Source organism: Carettochelys insculpta, chromosome 13 (assembly GCF_033958435.1).
Source record: "Carettochelys insculpta isolate YL-2023 chromosome 13, ASM3395843v1, whole genome shotgun sequence".
Classification (NCBI taxonomy): Eukaryota; Metazoa; Chordata; order Testudines; family Carettochelyidae; genus Carettochelys; species Carettochelys insculpta.
In genome coordinates this window covers 12,303,817-12,328,474 of record NC_134149.1, presented here as the reverse complement: position 1 = coordinate 12,328,474, position 24,658 = coordinate 12,303,817, and the positions used below count along the sequence as shown (strand labels likewise).

General features: G+C 47.8%; 1 protein-coding gene across 2 annotated transcripts in view; it reads left to right on the top strand.

Moving 5' to 3' along the window:
- RNF128 (ring finger protein 128) overlaps window positions 1-24,658 on the top strand; it is a 101,082-nt gene that overhangs the window by 32,761 nt on the left and 43,663 nt on the right. Inside the window, exon 1 of one of the 2 annotated variants that reach the window (XM_075007624.1) lies at window positions 4,447-5,136. The exons of the other annotated variant lie outside the window; for it this stretch is intronic. Coding sequence (XP_074863725.1) covers window positions 4,707-5,136 — 430 coding nt within the window. The 5' untranslated portion in view covers window positions 4,447-4,706. Of the gene's footprint in view, window positions 1-4,446; window positions 5,137-24,658 lie in introns of those variants that run through there. 2 annotated transcript variants of the gene reach the window in all.

Genomic DNA, 24,658 nt, shown 5'->3' with positions numbered 1-24,658 from the left:
GAGCCCCGCACTCCAGCTGACTGGCACCATGGGGGACTCGTCTTTCTAAAGAGCTGAATGTGGAGTGTCTACACGTGTACTCTTTCGATTTAGTTTGTCGAAGGGGGACACAAGGGGGACGATCTTCCTAATATGGGATTACGACGTCTGTGCCCCATTCCTTTGATTTCCTTTGGAAAGATGGTGTTAGGCGTGTGGACGCTCCTCCTGTTCTTTTGAAAGAGGACCACTTATTTTGATGTTTTGTGCACATGTAGACATGACTCTTGTGTATAGTGAATGTCTCTATCGCGGTAGTACAGCCAGTTTCCCTTGCTTGTGTGAGTATTTTGCATAAAAACAGGGAAGAAAGGAATATTTAAATAGCAAAATGTTATTGTAAAACCACAGAAAGTGTCAGTGGATTCAAAGACGCGTGTAATATGTGATGTTATTTTTTTTTCCTGGGATGTGGGGAGTTAACTGATTAACTTCCAATTTGACAGTGTCCCAGTAAGCTAATTTCATAAGGTTCTGAAAAAGGGCTAACAGTGTGTTTCAGTATACCTGAACCATGGTCTTGGAGCACTGAATGTGGCAAATAAATTAGAGTGCCATAGAAATACTGAAAACATTAGCATGGTTCCTGGATGGAAACATCAGCTTTCATACAAGGGTGAAGTTAGAGGAGTATGCTATGGCCTGGGAAGGGGAGACCAATTTGTTCAGTCATTCGGATAGAAATAAGGGCTCGCTCTTGCTCTTGCTCTCTGTGTGTGTCACAAGCTTCATATTAATTTAGTAATAAGTAATTGTTTGCATTATTATGCTATGACTTCAGTTGATTAGGAATTACAGATCTTTTGGACATAAAATTGCAATATACTATTGCATCAAATACATGCATTTTTTAACAAAAAATTCTGTAGTATGTTCATTTAAATTTTCCCTTCTCAGCTTAAGGCATTTCTGATTTTCTCATTATGCCATTAAGTGCCTGTCCTCATTGCCTGGCAGCTTGGGTGTTTTTGAAAATCCCACCCTCTGTTGGCCAAACTTTGCTCTTACAGAATACTCCTTTTATGTAGTTACATTAGTGTATATAGTTGGTGATAATACACTCCCAAAACTCAGAGCCAGATCATGTAAGCTTAAACATGAGAATCTTGCTCATGTGACAGTGGGACATTTCGGCTGCGTCTACACGTGCACGCTACTTCGAAGTAGCGGCAGTAACTTCGAAATAGCGCCCGTCACGTCTACACGTGTTGGGCGCTATTTCGAAGTTGAAATCGACGTTAGGCGGCGAGACGTCGAAGTCGCTAACCCCATGAGCGGATGGGAATAGCGCCCTACTTCGACGTTCAACATCGAAGTAGGGACGTGTAGACGATCCGCGTCCCGCAACATCGAAATAGCGGGGTCCTCCATGGCGGCCATCAGCTGGGGGGTTGAGAGATACTCTCTCTCCAGCCCTTGCGGGGCTCTGTGGTCACCGTGGGCAGCAGCCCTTAGCCCAGGGCTTCTGGCTGCTGCTGCTGCAGCTGGGGGTCCGTGCTGCATATACAGGGTCTGCAACTAGTTGTTGGCTCTGTGTATCTTGCACTGTTTAATGAAAGTGTGTCTGGGAGGGGCCCTTTAAGGGAGCGGCTTGCTGTTGAGTCCGCCCCGTGACCCTGTCTGCAGCTGTGCCTGGCTCCCTTATTTCGATGTGTGCTACTTTGCCGTGTAGACGTTCCCTCGTTGTGCCTATTTCGATGTTGGGCTGAGCAACGTCGAAGTTGAACATCGACGTTGCCAGCCCTGGAGGACGTGTAGACGTTATTCATCGAAATAGCCTATTTCGATGTCGCAACATCGAAATAAACTATTTCGAAGTTGGGTGCACGTGTAGACGTAGCCTTCATATGGTAAAATCAGTCGTGTGTTTGCAGGATTTTTTCACCCATTTTGTATAATGTAAACAATTCTACAAGGTGCAAGTCAGGGGAAAATCAGACCCAATTAGCTTATTCCTGCTTCCTTGGAATTCATGAGAATTTTATCAGCTGCAGTAAGTTCAGTATCAGCGCAAAATCTACTATTAATAAATAGAACACACTTCCAGGTTTGAAAGGTTTCCTACTTCAGCATCTTGGGAGAAATGTCTGTTTTTTCCTACCTACAATATTATCTTTATCAAACAAGTGCCTCTCACAAACTCTTTGGGCACATGTTCTCTGTGCATGAACAGTAATTTCCAGGATAAGTCCCTAATTCTGCAAACAAAGCTGCGTGGGGTGACATTTGTGCATGTGAAGTCCCATGCAGACAGGGGGGTCTATTGGCAGCAGAGGTGGGCAAGAGATGGCCCACCTAACACTTGGATCAGGCCTGGGGCTGCATCTGGCCTGCATACGGTTTATACCCTGCTGCTAAGGTAGGGGTAGTCAGTAGGGTCAGGAGCCATGGGCTTTTTAAACACCCCAGGCAGCAGTCAGGCAACATGGCAGAAGCAGGGCTGGGAGCCCTTCAAACAGCAGCATTCTAAAGAGATCCTGCATTGCAGCTGCTACCTCCCCCCCCCACATTGCTACCACACTGCCTCACCACAGCCCAAGATTCCTGCTGCTAGTTAAAAGGCTCACACCTCCCTGCCCCACTCCTGCAGGGGAAGTGGTGGGGATTGGGAACTATGGGCCTTTTAAATAGCCACAGGAACCCTGGGCAGTGGCCAGGCTACTGTGTTGGGGAGTGGGAGCTGTGACCCCTTTAAATAGCCACAATGGTTTGTAATATACCTTGCCCTCAAGGGGCATAGGAGTTTTCAGTCGTGGGGGGAGGTGGTATTCTGAAAGCCAGCTCCCTTAGTCCTGCCCACTCATATCCCTCCCCAAACCCCCAGAGCTAAGAATGGGCATAGGGCTAGGAGCAGAGCCCTGTGGTTGTCTGCTGGGACATCTGGCAGAGCACTTGGATAATGGTGTATTCACTTGTTACTAAATTTTATCACTTTCTTGTGTAAAGAACAGAATGGGATCTTTTTACAAAAGATGGCGACATAATTTCATTAGTAAGAGATACACAACCCCTGACAGCTAAGCAAACCTGTAGAGTTGTACATTGTCTCCACCTACCCTTCCCCCACCCAAAAAAAAAAAAGGTGACTGACCACTCCTCATGTGCAGGGTCATTTTGCATACACCAGCTTGCAGGATCCAGGACTGACAATTATCAACAAAATAAATCCCACCCCTACCACCACATGTACGCAGTTCCCTTAGGACCTATTCTGCAAGTTGCTTAGCATATCACTGGGACTCATTAAGATCCCAATTCTTCAAACACATTGGCACACGGGACCAAGTACTTAAAGTTGAGTGCATATGTAAATAAGAGGACTGAGGCCCATGTGACTGAAGTAGCAGGATAAGGCCTCTGTATTAACAGAACCAGAATTGAATATACTACTGAAGTGAATTTGCACTTCAAATTACGTAAATCAAACAAGAACAGTGCAGAAATTAATAGTACATAAATAAAGAATACTTGGTGAAGGTGATGGCTTTATATAAAATATTAAGATGGTACAATAGGCAGCAAGTGAATATTATTTGCACAGTGCAAACATAGTTATTAATAGGGATCATTTATATGGCACTGCACATTTAGCAAGTGCTTTGCAAACAGTAAAGCAAAGCAGAATCGGCAGCTGGATAACCAGTGTGTGCTGGGCGGCAGCAATGACAATACAGAACGATTAGCCCGTTTCCACAGCACTGGTGTTTATCTCCCCTGTGGATGTTCCCTGTGCTGCTGCTGCTGTATGCCTGGCTGGGGGTGAGTTGGGAAATTGCACCAGCTGCTCTCTTCCAGCTTGGGGAGAACCCACAAGGCCACCCCATGCTGGGGTGTTCCAGGGACTGTTGTTTGTCCTACCTGGAGCATCACCATGAGAAGCGGGGCCGGGTGCGCTCTGCAAGTGATTCCCCCCGCCTCTTAGGGGGATCCGCAAGGCGGGAGCCATCCGGACAGGTTTCACTGCGAATACTTGCTCCGTTTCCGGGGCTGGGTGGGGGTGTGTGTGCTGCAGGGGAGTCGCACTCATCATCAGCCTCAGCATCGCCAATGACCGTGGGCTCAGCGCCCGTTGGTGTCTGATGCCTCTTAACATTTACTTGTACTGGCACCAGATTCCATTCGCATTGTTGCGTGACAGTCCGCGCACGGACACACCGCTGACCAACCCTCCTCCTCCACCCGGGCCTGGCACTGCCCTGCAGCTCGCAGTCACTCCTGGCGGAGTCAGAGTGGCGCTGCTGCTCCGGATCGGCCCATAAGGCAGCCAGAGGGGTCCGCTGCCCTCCACCCCCTGCGTGTCTATGGCAGAGGGATCACAGTGCAGCCCCCGCCCAGCACAGGGTGCCTGTGGCCGAGGGGGGAGGAGGTGCCGCTGCAGACCCCCCCCCCGCCCCCCGGCTGAGGGGAGTATCGTGGCAGAGGGGTCTCGATACAGCCCCGGCCGGTGCCGGCGTGTCCGCGGCGGACGGGTACAGCTGTAACCGGCGGCGGGCAGCCGGTTCCTGGCCCGGACAGCCCCGCGGGAGGAGGCGGGCGGGTCCAGCCGGCGGGCCGCCCCTGGCGCGGCGCAGAGCGGGGCGGGGCGGGCGCAGTGAGGTGCGGGATTGCGGCGGCGGCGGCGGGCCAGTGGCGGTGCGCGTGGCCCCGCGGCTGGCTGGCTGACTGACATGGGGTTCTCGGGCGTCCTGCTGGTGCTGGGCGCGCTGCTGGCGCTGGGCCTGCAGCCCCCTGGGGGGACGGCCGCCGCCCACCCCATGTGGACCGCCTGGCTGAACGTGTCGTGGCAGGAGGCCGGCGGCGGGAACCGCAGCGGCTGGAACGCGAGCGAGAGTGGCCTCTTCGGGCAGGACTCGCCGCTGCAGCGGGTGGCCGGGCTCCTGGTGCAGCCCGACGGGCCCGACGGCCTCAACGCCTGCAGCCCGCTCACCAACTTCAGCGAGGCGGGCGCCGGCCAGGCCTGGATCGCCCTCATCCAGCGCGGCGGCGTCTGTACCTTCGCCGACAAGATCCGCCTGGCGGCCGAGCGCGGCGCGGCGGGGGCCGTGATCTACAACTACCCGGGCACAGGCAGCGAGGTGCTGCCCATGTCGCACCCGGGTGAGTGACGCGCGGGGCCGCCCGGTGTGACCCGAGGTGGCGGGAGAGGGTCGCCCCCTCCTCAGCCTGAGGGCCGGTCTCCGCCCTCCAGAGCAGCGCCCCATGTCAGGCGCTGGGGCCGGGCTCCCGTCCTGTGGCCGCGGTGCGCTGCCCTACGGCCAAGCGGGACCACGTCCCGTTGGAGGCTGTTTCTGAAGGAAGGTCTCCCCGATGTGCCCTGGGGGAGCGGGCCGTGGGCTCTCCTTTTATGAGGCAGATGCTGCATTTTGAGGTGCCCTCCTAGGAGCCAGTGCAGGGGGTAATGGGGTTTCGGGCGCTGCTGGCTTGCGAGCTCCTGTGCCTTGGCTGAGCAGGCGACACGACTGCTGTTGCTGTAAAAATTATAAGAAGTCCTGTGGCACTTTTTAGACGTAACAGGTGTTTTGGAGCATAAGCTTCTGTGGGCAAAGACCTGCTTCGTCAGATGCATGAGTGGGGGTTCCCGAGGAAGGGCCTAAATGTATAATAGGCTCATGGAAAGGAGGGAGTCCCAGTCAAAAGGAGGGCCAGAGTTGACAAGGGCAGTTCAAAATTATCTGTTAGCCCACAAGGTGCCACAGGACTTCTTGTTTTTTGAAGATACAGACTAACTTAGCTACCTCTTTGGCACATAAAACGGTAGGTTTTCAGCAGGGTATTGGCCAGGGACACATGGCATCTCCTCTCTGGCTAGTTTAGTCTGCTGTAGCGACTTTAATCTACTTCAAAACACAGGAAATCCTCATGCTTACATGCCTGTTTATATTGGTATGAGTTCAGGGAAGAGTATCAGCCTAAACTAGCTTGCTGTTCAAGGCATTTTGGTTTTGAAGCTTTGATTTAATACAGTGCAGTGTTAAATATACAAGCTATTGCAGCTTAAACCTGAGCAGGTTGCTGCCTGAGTTCTCTGGGCTGAGGAAGGTCTGTACTGTCATGTGATAGCATATATTCAGACATATGGATTGGGGGTGGGAATTGTTTGGCTGGTTTTGCTAATAATGTAGTTAACTGTGTACAAACTAGGCATGTCACTCAATTAGCCTACCTAGGGGCAGAGTGAGACCTGAGATCTCTGCCTGATGTTTCTATTTTTAGTCATAGTTTTCCTTGCAACAATGAACTCTGAATGGAATTAGCGTGGGCCCTACCCTTGGATCTTCAGCTGAACTTGTTTTTGTGCCTCACAACTTATACTTGGACAGATTGAGTGGTGTTTCCAATATATGTATCAAGCCTTTTTAAGCACATTTTATCTTCTGCAGAAGTTTGTCATAAGTTCTCTACACTTGTCACAGAAAGTTTCCTACTTGTCAGTGGTGAGTGTAGTTCTGTTCCAATATACATACTCCTTATTTATCAAGTGAAGATCCGAGTTTGATAGTAGTACAGTCAAGCTCATGCTTTATGAGACAATGACTTAAATTTGAGCACAAAACAGGAAATTAAGACTCTGGTAATAGAAAAACTTCAATGAAAGCTCTCTTAAAACTGTAACATTATAAAAATGGTAACTGAGCTAGCCAAAAAAAATTAATTTGAGACTTACAGGTTATTTTGTTTGTCTTTGCATGTGATGGGTAAGTTACATCCCTGTGGTGGATGAACTTTTGCTGTCAAGAAAATACAACCGTCTTGCAAAGGAGAGAGTCTCTCAAATGACCTGAGAAACTTCTGGTAAAAATGGGGAAGGATTATTTCTTCACTTTCAACGTATTAAGAAAAAATGGCATTTGTTTGGCTTTCTCCTGTATGCTTTTCATAAAGCACTCTTAGGGTTTGTCTTGCAAGTTCCTGCTTAGAGAAGATAAATGCATTTATCCTGTTCTTTACCTCTTGTTATCTATACATGAAGTTGGGGTGCTTAGAGAGTTTGTGTGTGCATGAAGGTAGCTATTTAACTCACTAAATAAATCGATAACCCAGCCTTTTCTTCTTAACATTATCTTAAGAATCTTGCTCCACAAAGAATTCATGTGAACATCAATGACGTAAAATAAATGCAGTATTCTAACAGAGTTGGTCTTGGGGTGTTAAGGTGTGTGAGATGATATTAAAATTTTTAATAGATACCTTTTGTGAAACCTAATTAAAGTTGGCGCTACAGAGTTTACTGATCACTCAGAAATTACTGACAGAGTGATAACAGTTTTATGACAATTAGTGGCTACCAGTAATAAAGATAGCACATACTTGTGGCATAACATGAGTTGTGTTCAACATGAGTTCCCCTCAGAAAAGAAAATATGGTTTACCTTTGGGGCTTTCTCCAAACAAGCATCTCTTATAACTACTTAACTACCAGGGGATGGTAATTCTGCAAACTGTCTTACTAATACAACACTATTGGTGTGCATGGTAAAAGATCACAGCCCCTGCCCTAAGAAACTTAGGGCTTGTCTACACTAGCTCCCTACTTCAAAGGGAGCATGGCAAGTAGGGTGTTGAGAGTTTATTAATGAAGTGCTGCAGTGCATATGCAGCACTTTTTTAAGCACATTCCCTCCCATGGCAACTTTGAAGTGTTAAACTTCAAAGTGCCAGCTTGTGTTTAGCAACGGCTCACCCCCCAGTACTTCAAAGTCCCTTTACTCCTCAAAATTTTGCGGCGAGCCAGCACATCAAAGTTGCCGTGGCGGGGAATTTGCTTAATAAAGTGCTTCATATGCACCGCAGCACTTCATTAATGAACTCCCAACACCCTACTTACCACGCTCCCTTCGAAGTAGGGGGATAGTGTAGACAAGCCCTTAGTCTTTTTTGTTGATTCAGGACAGCAAGGTAATTCTTGTGCTGTTGTTAGAACTTTTTTAAACCTCATGGGAATCTGGCAGAAAATGAAGTGTATAGTGCATTCACTTTACACTTTTCTCCTGCATCATGGACATGGGTGTTAAGATGGCCAAGAAATAATCATCCCTCATATCAAGATGTGTGTTGCTCTTTGAGAATGGTGGATGTATTAATACATTCAGCATCACTCTTGTGCCATGGAGGTATGTGTCTGGTTTATTGGACAAAACTTCTCAGAAAGGGGCTTCACTGCCACGTGACTGGATAGCTGCTCCATGCCTGTTCCTGCTAATATCTATTAAGAGTATGCAACCTTTTAAAAAAAGAAAAAAAAGACACAGATGTGACCTATGCAGACTTTCCGAATCACAGGCTTCAGTAAAATAATATTTTAGGCATTGTTTGTAAGTTTGGGCATCAACAGAGTAGCATTAATTAACGGATCGCCTTTCGTGTGGCATCTACTATCTGTAGCCAGATCAAAAGATCAGTCATGTAGCACTTTAAAGACCGACAAAATAATTTATTAGGTGATGAGCTTTCATGGGACAGATCTGAAGAAGTAGGTCTGTCTCATGAAAGCTCATCACCTAATAAAATATTTTGTTAGTCTTTGAAGTGCTACATTACTGCTTTTTTTGTTTTGGTAGAATACAGACTAACATGGCTATGTCTCTGGCCGTGGCCACACAAGTCCCCACTTTCGGAAGGGCTATGATAATGTGGCACTTCGGAATATGCTAATAAGGTGCTGCTATGAATATGCAACCTCTCATTAGCATAATGGCAGTCGCGTGCTTTAAAACTGCTCCTTCGAAATGCACACCGCCCTTGTCGCTGGGGGCCTTTCGAAATGGACCCCTGGTTTCGAAAGCCCCTTCTTCCCATCTGGTTTTGGGAAGAACATTTAACATGAAATTGTATAAAGTCAAGCGTCAGATGAGGATGAAAGTGAAATAAGGAAAACTGTTGTTTTGATTACCGCGCATGTAAACAATAGAACATGGACTTTACACTTTCTAGTTCTTGATGTGAAGTATCCCAACAACATGCCTAGTTCCTGACCTGACAAATGTCTTTCAGAATTGAGAAAAAGAACTTTGATTTTTTTCAATACCCACACCTCATGTGGTGTTCACCTATATTACTGAATAATCATCAGATTATAATGATCAGATTTTGATCACTGCTGACCTCTTGAACTGGTGGTGTTCAAGGATAAGAGCATCTCCATACTAATCCGTGTAGCCAGTCAGTCCCCTTCCTGCCATGTTTTTCTTAAAATCCCAGTATAAGCAGACCGGGCTGCTTAACTGAACAATTTGTTCCCGTGGTGTGTGCTGTGCTTGAAAGATCTTCCTCCTCCCTTTTGCTCCTTGGGTGTAGTTTTGAGTTGAGGCCAAAGTACTCATGTCACTAATTGTTCAAGGTGTGGTTATGATCTAGTGTGATTCATGATCTATTTTTTTTTATTTGTCCGTGCTTGTGCCTGGAAGTTCTAAACTGACAGATTTCAATCTTTTTGATTAAAGCTGTCCCTTTGTAATAAATGCCATATTGTACCTCATGACATGCACTGTGCTATGACAGTTGCAGCATCTAATATGCGGTGCTGCCATTCTCCTTGTGGTCCTTGTCTGGCTTTGTTTTGTCTCCTGTTTCTCAACTGTTTGTACTTTATTACCTTTCCTAAGTCTTCTGGTTTCCTCTCTCTCCCTCCTACTTTCCAGTGCTCTCCCTACTATGCTTTCTGTTATCTGTCTTCCAAATGCTGTCTTTTCTGTGTCTCTGTCAGGACAGCACTGGCTTTTCTCTTCTCTGTCATCCTGCGACTGGTTGGGTAAGAGCGGTCCACTTGCGACTGTCAGCAGATAGCACTGAGCATCCTGCCTGCCCCCTGGGGAGCCTCACTGCCCTGTCCTGCTATGCCAGAAGCCCTGGTCTCCTCCAGCAAAGGCACAGAGTTGGGGTAACAGCCCTCTGCAGAGTAACAGATACTGATACCATCACAGCTCTGGGAGGGCTCCATTACAGGGATTTGACAGGACCCAGGACCACAGCACCAATGAGACTAAAACCCCAAATAAATCCATTGTACCCCATATAAAAGTTATGAGTTTTCTCTGCATAAAAAGTTTGACGTTTATCAGTTAAAGAGATGCACAGCTGTTGCCTGTTCCTGGTAACAGTTATTAACACTGGATTTAATAAAATTAATTTTATTAAGTATCAAAAGTAGGATTTAAGTGATTGCAAATGATGACAGACAGCTCAAAATAGGTTACAAAAATAAAATAAACAAAACACACCAGCTAATCCTAATACACTAAGAGGAATTGCTACAAGTCATATTTTCTCACCTTAGTTCTTATTTCAGGTAAAGTTCTTCAGGCCAGAGCTGATCTTTTCTCTGACTTGGGTGTAACAGCTTCTCCCCTCATTGGAGTTCTTGCTCAGTCTGTTGAGCTAGCTGAAGACAATCACTGTTTGCTTCCCACCTCTTAAATAGAATTTCCTCAGGTCAGTAAGTCTTTGTCCCTTTCCTATGGAAAAATACCAAATTCAAGATGGATTCCAGCATTGGGCAGCATGATGATTTTAGGCTTACAGGAAAAACAAGAGTATTCTCTGATCCTTGTGTTGCACACTGGCCCATTAAGTTCGTAATTCACTAATGTTTTTCAGGACAAGACCTAGATTAATAAACAGATTTACACTTTATATTTCTAACTTTACATACAAGAATGATACATACACACAAATAGAATATACCTGGAGTGAGTTACGAGCTCTTGAGTGATAGGTTACTTGTGTAATTTTGCAAAAAACAAATTCAAAAACATTTCCATAAATAGGAGGGAACAGTGTCACACACCCTGCTTGCCAGAGACTATGAATGTTTGTTTGACCCTTACTGAAAGGTAGGATTGCAGAGGAGGTGGTGCATAGAGCTCTGGTGATTCTGTCTGGTTCAGTAAAATTTTGTTGACAAGGCAATAGAAGAAACACACAGATTGTCTCACCTTCTGTCCCTGCTGTGGGGATTGGCCTCTTCCCTGTTGGTGCAAGCAAGGATAGAGGCTGAGCAAGCCACATTCTATTTTGGGTGGGGAGCTGCAAAAAACCAGTAGCACTAACCAATAAGCAGATATGTTTATCGGTCATGTAACCGGACACTATTACCTTCCTATGTACATACCCAGTAAAGATCCTATGGGAACAATCTGACCTATAAAAACTTTTACAAGTGGTGATGCTTGAGAAGGAAAGAAACCAATTTGTCTCATATTCTAAGCTCAGCTTCTGGATCTGACAGTTAGAAAAAATTGCTTGAAAATGGAGCGAGCACATTTCATATGGAATTTCCGCCAACCTAAACATGGACCCCGTAATGCCATTTTTAAGCTGCGTCTACACGTGCCGGCTACTTCGAAGTAGCCGCGCTGACTTCGAAATAGCGCCCGCCATGTCTACACGGGGCGAGCACTATTTCGAAGTTGACATCGACATAAGGCGGTGAGACGTCGAAGTTGCTATCCCCATCAGGGGATGGGAATAGTGCCCTACTTCGACATTGAACATCGAAGTAGGGCACGTGTAGCTGATCCGCGTCCCGCAACATCGAAAGAGCGGGGTCCGCCATGGCGGCCACCAGCTGAGGCGTTGAGAGACGCTCTCTCCAGCCCCTGAGCTCTATGGTCACCGTGTGCAGCAGCCCCTTAAAGCTCCCTGCCCACTGCTTTCCTGTGCAGGAAGCTGAGAGCGCATGCAGGCAGCAGCATTGCCACGCGGCTAGCCTGCACATGCCTCTGCAGCCCCAAGCCACCCCCCTGCTGTGATGGCTGCCCGCCAGCCCCCCAGGGCACCCCCCACAAGGGGGCCAGGGCTCCCAGGCATCCAGCCAGCCTGGGAAAAGGCAGCGGGGCCCCTCCTGGACAGAGGCCGAGATCCAGGACCTGCTGGGGCTCTGGAGCGAGGAGGAGGTGCTCCAGGTAATGGGGAGCAAGAGGAGGGTTACGCCCGGGCCCAGGATGCTGCCAGTCGATCTGGAGCCGCCCCTGCCACTTGCCCCTTTTACAGGGAGCTCAGGTCCATCCTGGGCCCCCGGTGCACCACCTCCCCTCCGGCCACTCTTGACACCTCGGCTGACGAGCCCCAGCAGGCCCTGGAGGTGGAGTCCGCCCTGGAGGCAAGCCGTGGGGCTCCCGCAGGAGCCCACCCCTGGGATGCTGGAGGAAGAGGAGGGAGAATCCTCCTCCAGCGACGGGGGGGCTGCACATCATCCTGCCGTCCCGGAGCTCCAGCAGGGCGTCCACCCAGAGGGTGTCCCCTGACCGTGGGAGCGGACCGTCAGGTATGTACCCCCCTGGTGCACACCCCCGGGGTTGGGGGGCAGGAACAACAAACATGACCAGGGCCCTCCACGTGCCCAGATGACCATGGCCCCAAGGACAGCAGTGGCATGTCCCTCAGAAGAGTGCATCAGCCCCTGCCCCCACAGCAGGACAGTGCCATGCCCCATCCCTGGGGATGGGGGGAGCGGAACCTAGGTCCCCTGTGGGGGAGGGGGTGGGACACCCAGCAGCAGCAGCAGCATCTCCCGGGGATGGGGAACCAGCAGCAGAGGGGTGGGGGGACAAGGGTCACGGCTCGGGGGCCACACTAACAGCTGTCTCCACTCTTCTACCCCCGCCGCGTTCCACAGCTGCACCATCAGAGGGCCCGGATAGCGCCGGTGAGGTGTCCATGGTCCTGGAGAGCCCACCAGGGCCATCGCTGCAGGCCAGCCCCTTGGCGGAGCACCAACCAGCCCCAGCGCGGGACCGACGGTGGAGCCACCACCACCAGAGGATGGCAAAGGACCCCCAGCTGCTCACGACCCTCCGGCGTCAGCTGGAACTGCAAGAGCGGGTGCTGGCCTGGCGCCAGGAGGCATGGGGGGCCTTTATGCGCACTTTCAAGCGCATAGCGGACTACCTGGCCCCCCATGCTACGCCGTCCGCTGCTCTGCCCGCCCTGCCCGCCGCTCCGACCGCCGTCCCACCGCCTTCCACCGAGAGGGAACTGGGGCCTGCTGACACCCGCCGGCCATGCCTGCCGGTTCACCCGGCCCCCAGCCAGCCTTGGCCAGGGCTGAGGCCGAGGCAAGGGTCATGCCCGCCAACACCGGGCGCTGGACAGTAGAGGGGTGCGGGGCCCAGGACATGGCCCCCCCCCTCCCCCTTTGTACATATCCCCCATCATATATTTGTGTATATAGTTTGTGTTAGACCCCTGTTCTTTTATGGTTCCTGCCCCCCCATGTAAATAGTTACCCCCTTTTGTTCTTACTATATATATGTGTGTGTATATATATATATATATATATATATATATATATATATATATATATATATATTTAGTTAGTTAGTTAGTATTAATATAAGAGAATTCACTGGTTTTTTTTTTTTTGTTTCAAAAACAACAGCTCCATTTTTATTTGCAAGGAAAGGTGGGGGGGGTGCTCTCGGGTTCTCTGTGATGTGGGAGTGGGGGCAGGGAGTGTTGTGGAGGATGGGGGGTGCAGTGGGGGGCCTGCCAGTGTTCACCCCGCGGCCTGGTCAAAATGGGCCCACAGGGCTTCCTGGACCCGGGTCCCTTCGGGGTCCACCTGGCGACTGGGGGCAGCAGGGGGCTGCCTGTCAGCCCTGCCAGCCTCCACAGCCCAGCCCTGAAAGAATGCCTCCCCCTTGCTCTTGACCAGGTTGTGGAGTGCGCTGCACGCGCCCACAATCTGGGGGATGTTGGTGGGGCCTGCATCAAGGGGGGTGAGGAGACACCTCCACGCCCTTTGAGGCGGCCAAAAGTGCGCTCAACCACCTGGTGCGCATGGTTCAGGCGCGTGTTGAAGCGCTCCTGGCTGACTGACAGATGGCCCGGGTAAGGGTGCATGAGCCAGGGCCAGAGGGGGTATTCCGCATCTGCGACGACGCAGAGGAGCATGGTGGTGTCCCCCACAGGGATCTCCCGCTGGGGGATGTAGGTCCCCGCCTCCAGCCAGCGGCACAGGCCCGAATTCCTGAACTCCCGGGCGTTGTGGGTGTTGCCAGGCCACCCAACGTAAATGTCCAGGAAGCGGCCCCGGCTGTCCACCAAGGCCTGGAGGACCACAGAATGGTAGCCCTTCCTGTTCAGGAAGCATCCTCTGCTGTGCTCCGGAGCACGGATGGGGATATGGGTCCCATCCAGAGCCCCAAAGCAATTTGGGAAGCCCAGGCTGGCAAACCCCGCGATGGCGGCATCCGGGTCCCCAAGCCGCATGAGCCTGTGGAGGAGCAGGGCATTGATGGCGCAGACAACCTGCAGGGGAAGGACATGGGAGAGCACCAGTGAGGGGTGTGCAGGGTGTGTCTGGCCCTCCCCCACCCCAGGGCTCCCCCCCCTCCGTGGGTCCTCTTACCTCCATGAGGACAGCCCCGACGGTGGCCTTGCTGACGCCAAACTGCTGCCCCACGGATCGGTAGCTGTCTGGAGTGGCCAGCTTCCGGCAGCGATGCCGACCCATTTCTCGATGCTGAGGGCACGCCGCGTGGAGGTGTCCTGGTGCCTCAGTGCGGGGGTGAGCCACTGGCAGAGCTCCAGGAATGTCTGCTGGCTCATGCGAAAGTTCTGGAGCCAGCGCTCGTTGTCCCGCTCGCCGAGCACCAGCCGCTCCCACCAGTCAGTGCTCGTGGGGTAGCTCCACAGCCAGCGGTGTGTGCGGCCGGGGGGGGGCGGGTGGGTGGAGGACAGCAGGGTCTGGGGCTGCTTCCTCCTCCCCTGGGGGCAGCTCCTCTTCTGTGAATAAAAGGTGGTCAGCTGCCTCCTGCATAGCATTGAGCAGGGCAAGCACTGCTCCTGCAGGGGCGGGTGTGTGGACCTGCGGCGGCGGCTGCTGCTGCTGCTGGGGTCCATACTGCTTCGACGAGGTGTGCGTGCCTGTGGCTCTGCAGACCGCATGCTGTGCAGGCTGAGTGTGTCTGGGAGGGGCCCTTTAAGGGAGTGGCTAGCTGTTGCCCCGGAAGTGCTAGTCTGCCCTGTGACCCTGTCTGCAGCTGTTCCTGGCACCCTTATTTCGATGTGTGCCGCTTTGGCGTGTAGACACTCCCCTGCAGCACCTACTTCGATGTGGTGCTGCCCAACATCGACGTTGAACGTTGACAGCATCAGCCCTGGAGGACGTGTAGACACTATTCATCGAAATAGCTTATTTCGATGTCGCTACATCGAAGTAAGCTATTTCGATATAGCATACACGTGTAGACGTAGCTTTTAGAAGCACGCTTGGAACAAGAAGGCAGACTGAAACAGGGAAAGCAAAACATGTACAGAATTAGCTTACTCACTAATTCCAAGGGTTGGTCTGTCCTAGGATTTTTACTTCATGATTTCCCATCACGACCACTCCAGATGTTGTATCAGTGGGAATCCTACTGTAGAGAGGTTACCAGAATTTTCCCAATGCCATCTGGGGCTTCTCCTGAGGTCAAATTGGTGTGTAAATTTTCAGCTAATTTTTTGTTGAAATTTAAAAAAAATCAAATTGCATCTCCATGGTGTGTGAAACTAAAAGTTCACATATGCTGGTTTGAGTCTAAATTTATTGTAAGCATGCAGGGAACTGAAATATCTAAGCATGCCTTTGCTAGCATGAAATACTATTGCAGGTAGTGCTTCTGTGAAGACACTGCTACAGGGCAGTAACGCAGTCACATTGAGGGAGGAATGGATTTCAGTCAAGAAATGTCAAAACAGGTGAGGCTGAAGTGGGATAGAGTTGCTGACGCATGAACTTGTAAACTGTCGTCTTCTGTACTAAGAGGATATGGATGCAAGCTTTCACATGCTGCCAGGCAGAGAAAAGCCTTCTCAGATGGACTTACACGTGTGATGTATAACTATGTTGATTCTTTTCTCCTTCACAGAATCTTTATTGCCACAAACTTTCCAACTTCGAATATGGGGTTCTCTTCTCAACAAGTAATAAATGGCCATATTTTTCCCATCGATTATCAGGATTACCTTTTGTAGTAGCATTCTGATTAGAGGCTTGAACAGTCCTGTACATTTTAACTAACTTTTATTTTTGGTAACTTCACTTTAAGAAGCTTGAATTATTTAATTACTGTGCACACGTTAAGATAGCCAAATTAATTGTTTTGTTTTCATAAATCTAGAAATTAATGGCACAGAAATTTGTCAAAACTGCTATTAAAAATGCTCACTGCACAAAAACAGCTAAATTAGATATAATAAAACCCTTGCTAATGCCTTCAAGTGTGTAAAATGTCAAGGATTTAATGGAGTCTGATGTAATATTTATTTTGTAAGTTTGCATGCACTGAATCTTATCAGCAAGTAAACTTCAGTTTTAATTATACATATTTTGAGATGATGGTACCTTTCTGTGACAGGCTGAACCACAGTTCAAAGTACAGTATTATGGGCTGGTAACTGCTGACCTCTTTAACTTACATTGGCTTTCAAAAGAAAATGTGATTGGGGAAAGATTAACACAGGGCAAGACTGAAGTACATAAAAATGTATTCACTTAGCTTAAGAGAAGTGTGTAGGGGGGTGTTTTTAATGTCTTCGAGAGAACCAGAATGTTAAATGATTTTCTTGTCAGGGTATGTTAATAGCTGTGGAGATGTTACAAGTTAAGACTAATACTTCTTGAAAGTCTGCAAAAAAAGTCCAATGCAATAGAGTTTCCCATCCCCCCAAATTCTTTCTCCCAATGCTCAGATCATGATTTTGCTGGCTTTGATTGGTATATCATCTGGCTTAGTGAGTGCTATACATGAAGGAGCTGAGCAGACAATGGGAAAAAATAATAAACAATTATATCAGGGAAAGAGGGGTGTTGGTTTCATAAGATGCAGAAGTCAAGAAGCACAGTCCTTGGGTATCTTATATTTACAGACTAGGACGAAAGAGGATCTGACAATCTAAACCTGGATCAATATAAGAAAAGGAAGGTGGTAAAGTTAAAACCTTCAATGCTAATAGTAAAATTTGTACTGAATAGATTAATTTCCACCAGCAAAAACATACCATCTCTTAAATTACTAGAGCTAGTGGTGGTCAGCAAGAGATTGGTTGCATCCTGTTCAGACTTGTTATGAAGCATGGTTTTTAGAAACAATCGGTAAAGCAAACTAAACTTTTAAAAGAGTAAAGAGTTGAGATCCATGGTAATTATTATGACTGGTATATCCTAAAGTAGCCTGCTTTTTTTTTAATGCTAGTTGTGAATGATAAATAAACATTTCTTTGCTCCTTTAAAAAAAAAGAAAAGAAAAAAAGGGCAGAATCCTAGAAATACAGTACTGGAAGCGATCTTGAGTTCATCTGGTCAACCCTCCACACTGAGGCAGAACAGAGTATAAATATACCATTCTTGATTGGGTTCGTCTAATCCAGGGGTCGGCAACCTGCAGCTCTGGAGCCACATGTGGCTCTTTCAACAGCTGCTTGTGGCTCTGGGTGCTGCCGCAGCTAACTCCTCTTGCGGCTCCCTGCGGTGCCCCCCACTGAAATAATAGAACTAAACTGAATTGGTTTAATGGACGGTGTTAAACCAGTACACTCTAGTTCCATTTTATTTCAGTGGGGGCAGTGCAGGGAGTTGCCTGTGCTGAATGTGGGGGAAGTGAGCAGGGGCTGCCCATCCATGCTAAAGAGGAAGAGGCGGGGGTAGGCCTCCTGTGAGCGCATGTTTCCTCCTAGGGGGCCAGAGCCACCTCCTGGGCAGTGTAGCACGCCCCAGCTCCTCCTCGCTGCACAGCAGCTGCCAGAGCATGGAGCTGCGTCAGGTGGTGCAAATCCAGCTCCCCAGGACCCGTTGAATTTGGTGCCGGCGCCACTGGTGAGGAGTGGCTGGGAAAGTTGCAGGCACTTTGTGGCCTGAGACGTTTTGTGGGAGGGGACCCAGAGTGCATGTGAAGGAAAGGAGGGCAGGGGGAACCTAGAGCACGTGGGGAGAGCAGAGGGTGGGCAGGTAAGATCCAGATTCAGTGGGCTGGTTGGGGCAGGGTGGCTGAGGCGGGTTAAGCCTGGGGATGGGGGAGCAATTTGGTGCTGATAGGAGTTAAGTCTGGGGCTTGGTGGGGTGAGATGGGGGGGTAAAGCTTGGGCATGGGGGCGGATTTGGGGGCTGAGGTGGGTAAAGCCTGGAGATGGGGGTGACAACTTTCTAACTGGTACAAACCATTGTGTGTGCATGCTGTTCTTAAAATAGGGGTTACCAAAAGTGCAGTTTGATGTTATTTATTAGGGATCATCTCATAGTCACATGAATTGCAGCTCTTGAAGTATTGATTTTGTAACTGAATTTGAAAGAGTAGCTCTTCACTATTTTGGTTGCACACCCCGGTCTAATCCGTTATTAACAAACTCTAATCAGAGGGATTCCACATCCTTCCTTGAAAGCCCGTTGAGTTTTTCATTATCTTTATAATTAGTCTTTCCTAATATCTAATTACATCTCCGTGGCTTCAGAGTAGGCTGATTACTTCTTATCCTACCTTCAGTGAACATGGAAAACAGTTGATTGCCATCCTCTGTGTAACAGCCTTAACATATTCAAGACACTTGGGTCCCCCCTTCGTCTTTTTTCTCAAGACTTTCCTCATAGATCCAAGTCTTTTAATATTTTTGTTTTTCTCTCCTCTGGATGCTCTGTAATTTGTCTGCATATTTCCTAAATTTTGGTGCCCAAAACTGAGCATCGTATTCCAACTGAGGCCTCAAGGCCAAGCACAGCCATTTATTACCCTTTATGTCTCACATAAGATAGTTCTGTTAATACATGCCAAAAAGGTATTGGTCTTGTAGCCGCATCACGCTTTTGTTTCATAGCCAGGTTGTGATCCACAATCCCTGGCAGATCCTTTTCAGGTTTCTTTGCATAGCCGTGCACTTATACCAAACTCAGCTGATTTAAAAAGAACACAAGTGGATCCAGATCTCTTACGTTCATCTTTGCACCAAGTAAAAGTCTTCTGGAGATTGTAACTTAGTGTTCTTAGCTCTTGGTTACAATGCAGTGCTTTGGGCTTAGGGAAATTTCCCCAAGTAGTAATTTATAATTCAGTTTAAAATGAGAAGTACAAGCAGAGGCTATGTAAAGTCACAGAACATGACTTTGTATCCAATTCTGTTGTTCTGAACACTAAGCTTTCAGTCAGTGTTTTCAGCGCTTGTGGAAATGACTTTCCTTAGTTATAGTAAATCAGTGTATTAGTGGCTATGAAGGTAACCTTGCTGAATCATCTCTCTAGAAAAACAATGCTGGCAGCAACAGCAAATACGCAAGCTGGAGTTGGCTTGACAGTTTTGTGTAGGAATTGGCTTCACAGTTTTTTCGAGAATGTTAGGGAGATTCCCAAACCTAGGCCATCCTTTTTGGGTGACAAATCTGAGGAATTGTCCAAGAGTGAGATGTCATTAGAGGTGGTTTTGGAACTAATTGACAAACTTAAGAGTAACAAGTCACTGGGACCAGATAGCATTCATCCAAGAGTTCTGAAAGAACTCAAATGTGAATTTTGGAACTATTTAACTGTGGATTGTAACCTAGCCTTTAAATCAGCTTCTGTACCCAATGACTGGAAGATAGCTAATGTAACACCAATATTTAAAAAGGGCTATAGAGGCCATCCCAGCAATTAAAGACCAGTAAGTTGAGCATTGGTCCTGGGCAAACTAGTTGAAACCATAGCAAAGAATAAAATTGTCAGACACCTAGAAGAATATAATTTGTTGGGCAAAAATCAACACAGTTTCTGTAAAGGGAAGTCATGTCTTACTAATCTCTTAAAGCTCTTTGATGAGATCAGCAAACATGGACAAGAGGGATCCAGTAGATATAGTGTACTTAGGTTTCCAGAAAGCCTTTTTGCCAAGGTCCATCACCAAAAGCTCTTACGTAAATTACTCTGTCATGGGATAAGAGGCAAGATCGTTTCCTGGATTGGGAATAGGTTAAAAGACAGGAAACAAAGGGTAGGAATAAATGGTAAATTTTCAGAATGGAGAGGGGTAACTAGTGGCATTCCCCAAAGGTCCGTCCTAGGACCAATCCTATTCAACTTACTCATAAATGATCTGGAGAAAGGGGTAAACTATGAGGTGGCAAAGTTTGCTGGTGATATTAAACTGCTCAAGATAGTCAAGACCAAAGCAGACTGTGAAGAACTTCTAAGGATCTCACAAAACTGAGTGATTGGCCAACAAAATGGCAAATGAAATTTCATGTGGGTAAACATAAAGTAATGCATGTTGGGGAAAAAATAACCCCAACTATACATACAGTATGATGGGAGCTAATTTAACTACCACTAATCAGGAAAAGGCTTGTCTACACTACACTTTGAAGGGACCAGGGTGATCAGCCCGAGTGGGGAATTGCAATGAGGTGCTGTGATGCATATGCAGCACCTCATTAGGCTAATTCTCACCACGGGAACTTCAAAGTTAGCAACTTCAACGTGCCAGCAAGCTGTGTAGCCACGGGCACTTTGAAGTGCCCTTACTCCCAAAAAGGTGCTTCAAAGTGCCTGTGGCTACATGGCTTGCCAGTGTTTTGAAGTTGCTAACTCTGAAGTTCCCGTGGTGAGAATTAGCCTAATGAGGTGCTGCATATGCATTGCATTATCTCATTGCTATTCCCCGCTCAGGCTGATTACCATGCCCCTTTTGAAGAAGAGGGTTAGAGTAAACAAGCCCAAAGAGGTGTTGGAATCATCATGGCTGCTTCTTGGAAAACATCCACTCAGTGTGCAGCAGCAGTGGAAAAAAGCAAATAGGATGTTAGGAATCATTTTAAAAAAGAAATAAAGAATAAGATGGAGAATATCTTATTGCCCTTATATAAAACCATGATACACCCACATCTTGAATATTGTGTACAGATTTGGTCACCCCATTTAAAAAAAATATAATGGCATTAGAAAATGTTCAGAAAAGGGGCAACTAGAATGATTTGGGTTTTGGAATGGGTCCCCTATGAAGAGAAATTAAAGAGACTAGAACTTTTCAACTTAGAAGAGAGGAGACTAAGGGCAGATATGAGAGAGAGTATATAAAATCATGAGCAATGTGGAGAAAGTGAACAAGGAAAAATTATTTGTTCCCATAATATTAGAACTAGGGGACACCAAGTGAAATTAATGGGCAGCAGGTTTAAAACGAATTAAAAAAATTCTTCTTCGCACAGTGCACAGTCAACTTGTGGAACTCGTTGCCAGAGGAGGCTGTGAAGGCTAGGACTGTAACAGGGTTTTAAAAAGAGCCAGATAAATTCATGGAGGTTAGGTCCATTAATGACTATTAGCCAGAATGAGTAAGGAACGGGTGTCCCTAGTCGCTATTTGTCAGAAGCTGGAGATGCATGACAGGAGATTGTTACCTGTTCAGTTCACTCCCTCTGGGGCACCTGGCATTTGCCACTGTTAGCAGATAGAATAGTGGGCTGGATGGACCTCCGGTCTGACCCAGTATGACCGTTCTTATGTATATCCATTTAAATCATGTAGGTTTAACATGAAGGATTTTAACATCTTATCAATGTGTGCCTTGGAAGAATACTGACTCAAAAACAAAGTACCCCTCACCAAGCCAATTTGGTGCAATTTACATGCTCATTGGATATCCATTGTACAGCTTCTGAAACAAGATCTGAAGCATTTTTTAGGCTTTGGCACTGTGCTCTTTAACTTTCACTCTTCCTAGACAGAATTTGGAATTTGAATAAGGGAACAAGTGTTACAGCTATGGGATTGATGCAGGAATCACTGAGTCAAGCTCTTTGAGTTATGTGCAGTAGATTTGACTAGATGATCATGATAATCCCTTCTGGAATTTATGAATCTTAAGGCACAGAGGAAGAAGGATGTCAAGGGAATAATTTATATTTGCTGGAGTGTTCGAATTTGCACTGAGGGATGTGAGATTCTGTCATAGGTCCTAGCTGAGGAAAAATCTAGATAAAGATGCAGTCTGAAGTACTTGAATACCATTGCATTTTCCTCTCATTTTTACAAATCTTTTTATTAACTGCGCCACGTGACTTTATTATTGTAGCAGCCATTTTTTCCACAAAAAGTATTACTTCTAGTGGGATGACTGGCCATTCTCCAACTCTGGCTTTTCTTCACACTTTTGTTCAATGTGTAGGTATATTTCAAAACACAGGAATTGTCAGGGTGAAACTAGGGATGTAATACAGTATCTGGTTACACAAATAGCCAGTAGGTCAGTGCTACCAGTTACTCGCAACCCCTCCCCGACCAAGTACGTAGGGAGTGGCTGGCTCAGCCTCTATTCCTGCTTGCGCCAGGATCAGGCAGTTTCCCCTGCTGCCTCTCTGCATTTGGAAGGCTGTGCCTCACGCAGGATGGCTCAGCTTCTGGCCCCACTGTGGGGATTGGGCTCTTCTCCCCTCCCTGACAGGGAAGAGGCTGATTCCCCTGGTGAGGACTGAAGCTGAACCAGCTTTTGTGCAGGCTCAGTCTTTTAAGTGCAGGTGAAGGGGGGTAGAAGCTGAGCCAGCCTGTGTGCATGGCTCAGCCTTTTGAAGGCAGAGCAGCCGTGTGAGGGAGGTGGTTAATGGAGCAACCAATTAATTTTGATGGTTACTCAGTTACCAGATTACTTGCTTTTGAATGTCCATAAGGCTATGTCTACACTACGAAACAGTCACATTTATTAAAGTCGACTTTGTAACACCGGATTTTATAAAGTCAGAGTTGTCCACATGTGCCCACACAGTTACACCCCCGCTAAATCGCCAGAGTTTGACTGTTGGAACAGTGCACTGTGGGAGCCTATCCCACCGTTCCCTCAGCCTCATGGCAGTTGGGGTTTTTTGCTGGTGCGTTATGGGGGAAAAAATGCCCTGCAAGTGGTTGTGGGTGTGTGGTGTCGTCTTCCCAGACTGCATTGCCCTCATTCCCCTCCCATTGAAAACAAACAGCCATTTTTCAGAAGTCACTTCCCCAAAGGGAGAAATTGTTTGTCATCTGCATTACGGATCCTGTTACCAAATGTGTTCTGAGAGCACCCAGCTGACTGAACCATTTCAACAGGTTGCTCTTCAAGTTTTCTCCACTTTACATTTGTAAGGGGCAGCCCCCAACCCCAAGCTGTTATGCAGCGGTTGCATTTCTAAGCAATGGTAGAACTGTACTTCATTTTGTCCCTTTTTTAAAGAACAGTGACTTTTAAAAATAGCCTTACCAAATGTGTTCTGAGAGCACCCAGCTGACTGAATCACGTGAACAGGTTGCTCGCCTACTGAAAAAACACCAAAAAAGTGGGCTTCAGAATATGGAGCCCATGATACCCAAGTGGAACAAACTGGGTCCATGCAACTAGGGAAAGACTTCATGTTATTCTTAAGGAGAGAAGATACAATACAAAAGTGGTATTGTATCTGGCTGAAGGAGCCAGGTTTGAAGTGGAGAGAGAGAAATCTGTGAGTCGTTACCATATCGATGTGAAGAATACTCTAGGGAGGCCATCACAGTGACGTCTCCAACATGAGGTGAGGAGCCCGTTAGAAGTATTTGCTGCAGACTCATTATGAATCCCCAAGACTAAATAAAAGAGAAGGAAAGAATCCCAGAGGGCATTGGTGTCTAGTGGCTGCTGGAAGGAGCCATTACCCTGTCAAAAGTAGTAGTGGCTTGTTAAGAGAAGAAAAAGTTAAGGAAGCATTAGAAGATGGAAACATTGAGTAAAGAATGAAGGGATTCCCTCGTCTCGTCTCGTAAAAAGAGAGTGCCCACAAGCTCCTTTCCTTCATAGGAATCTTCCTCCGAACCACACGATTTGGGAAGGGAGAGTACTGGTGCCCTATGGGGGGCCAGCCCTGTAAAATGTTTGTGGCTCAGGGCCAGCCCACAGTGCATGGTGCATTGAGGGGCCTGCCCAGGATGCCTGGGGGGTCAGCCTCATAAAATTTTTGTAGCCTGAAGCCAGCCCCCCTGGCGCATGGTGCCTTGGCGGGGCCAGCCCCCTAAAATTGCTGTGGCTTGTGGCCAGGCCCCAAGCAGCTGAGTAACCTCTTGACATGGTTGTGTGCCTGTGAGGGGGAGGGTAGAGCAGCCTAATAAAATTTCTGTGTCAGAGGGCCAGCCCCACCCCCCCAGTTCATGGTGTAAATTCCAGAGGTTGAAACTTTTAAGAATGAGCTCTGGAAAACACGAAGCAGAGAAAACAAGCTTCTCATAGGGAAGAAGCCTTTACCCCCTGCAGGGCAGGGCATGTCGCTGTCTGGAAGCATGGACACCACAGCTCACCCACTAGATGGGGAGGGGGCTAGCCTGTGCCCCAGAAGGAGATGTTGGCTCGCCTGATGGCTCCATGCTGGGGCTCTTTTGCATCCCTGAAAATTCATGGTTAGATTTGATCACCACACTGACTGGAAAGAAAATTAATTTAAATTGCCAGGCTTCCTGTTTCCTACTTCCTGCACACCTGGAGAGCAGCAGAGTTGAAAGCATCCAGAATGGACATCTTTGGGGCATTGTGGGATACCTCTGGAAGTGGATAAAGTCGAATTAAAGTAACACTGTTTTCACACTGGCACTAATTTGTCCATTTAAATTTGAACTTGGCGTTACATTGCATCAGAGGGGTGTGGCGAGATAGTTGACTTTAACGCCTGTTAAAATCGATCTAGTGG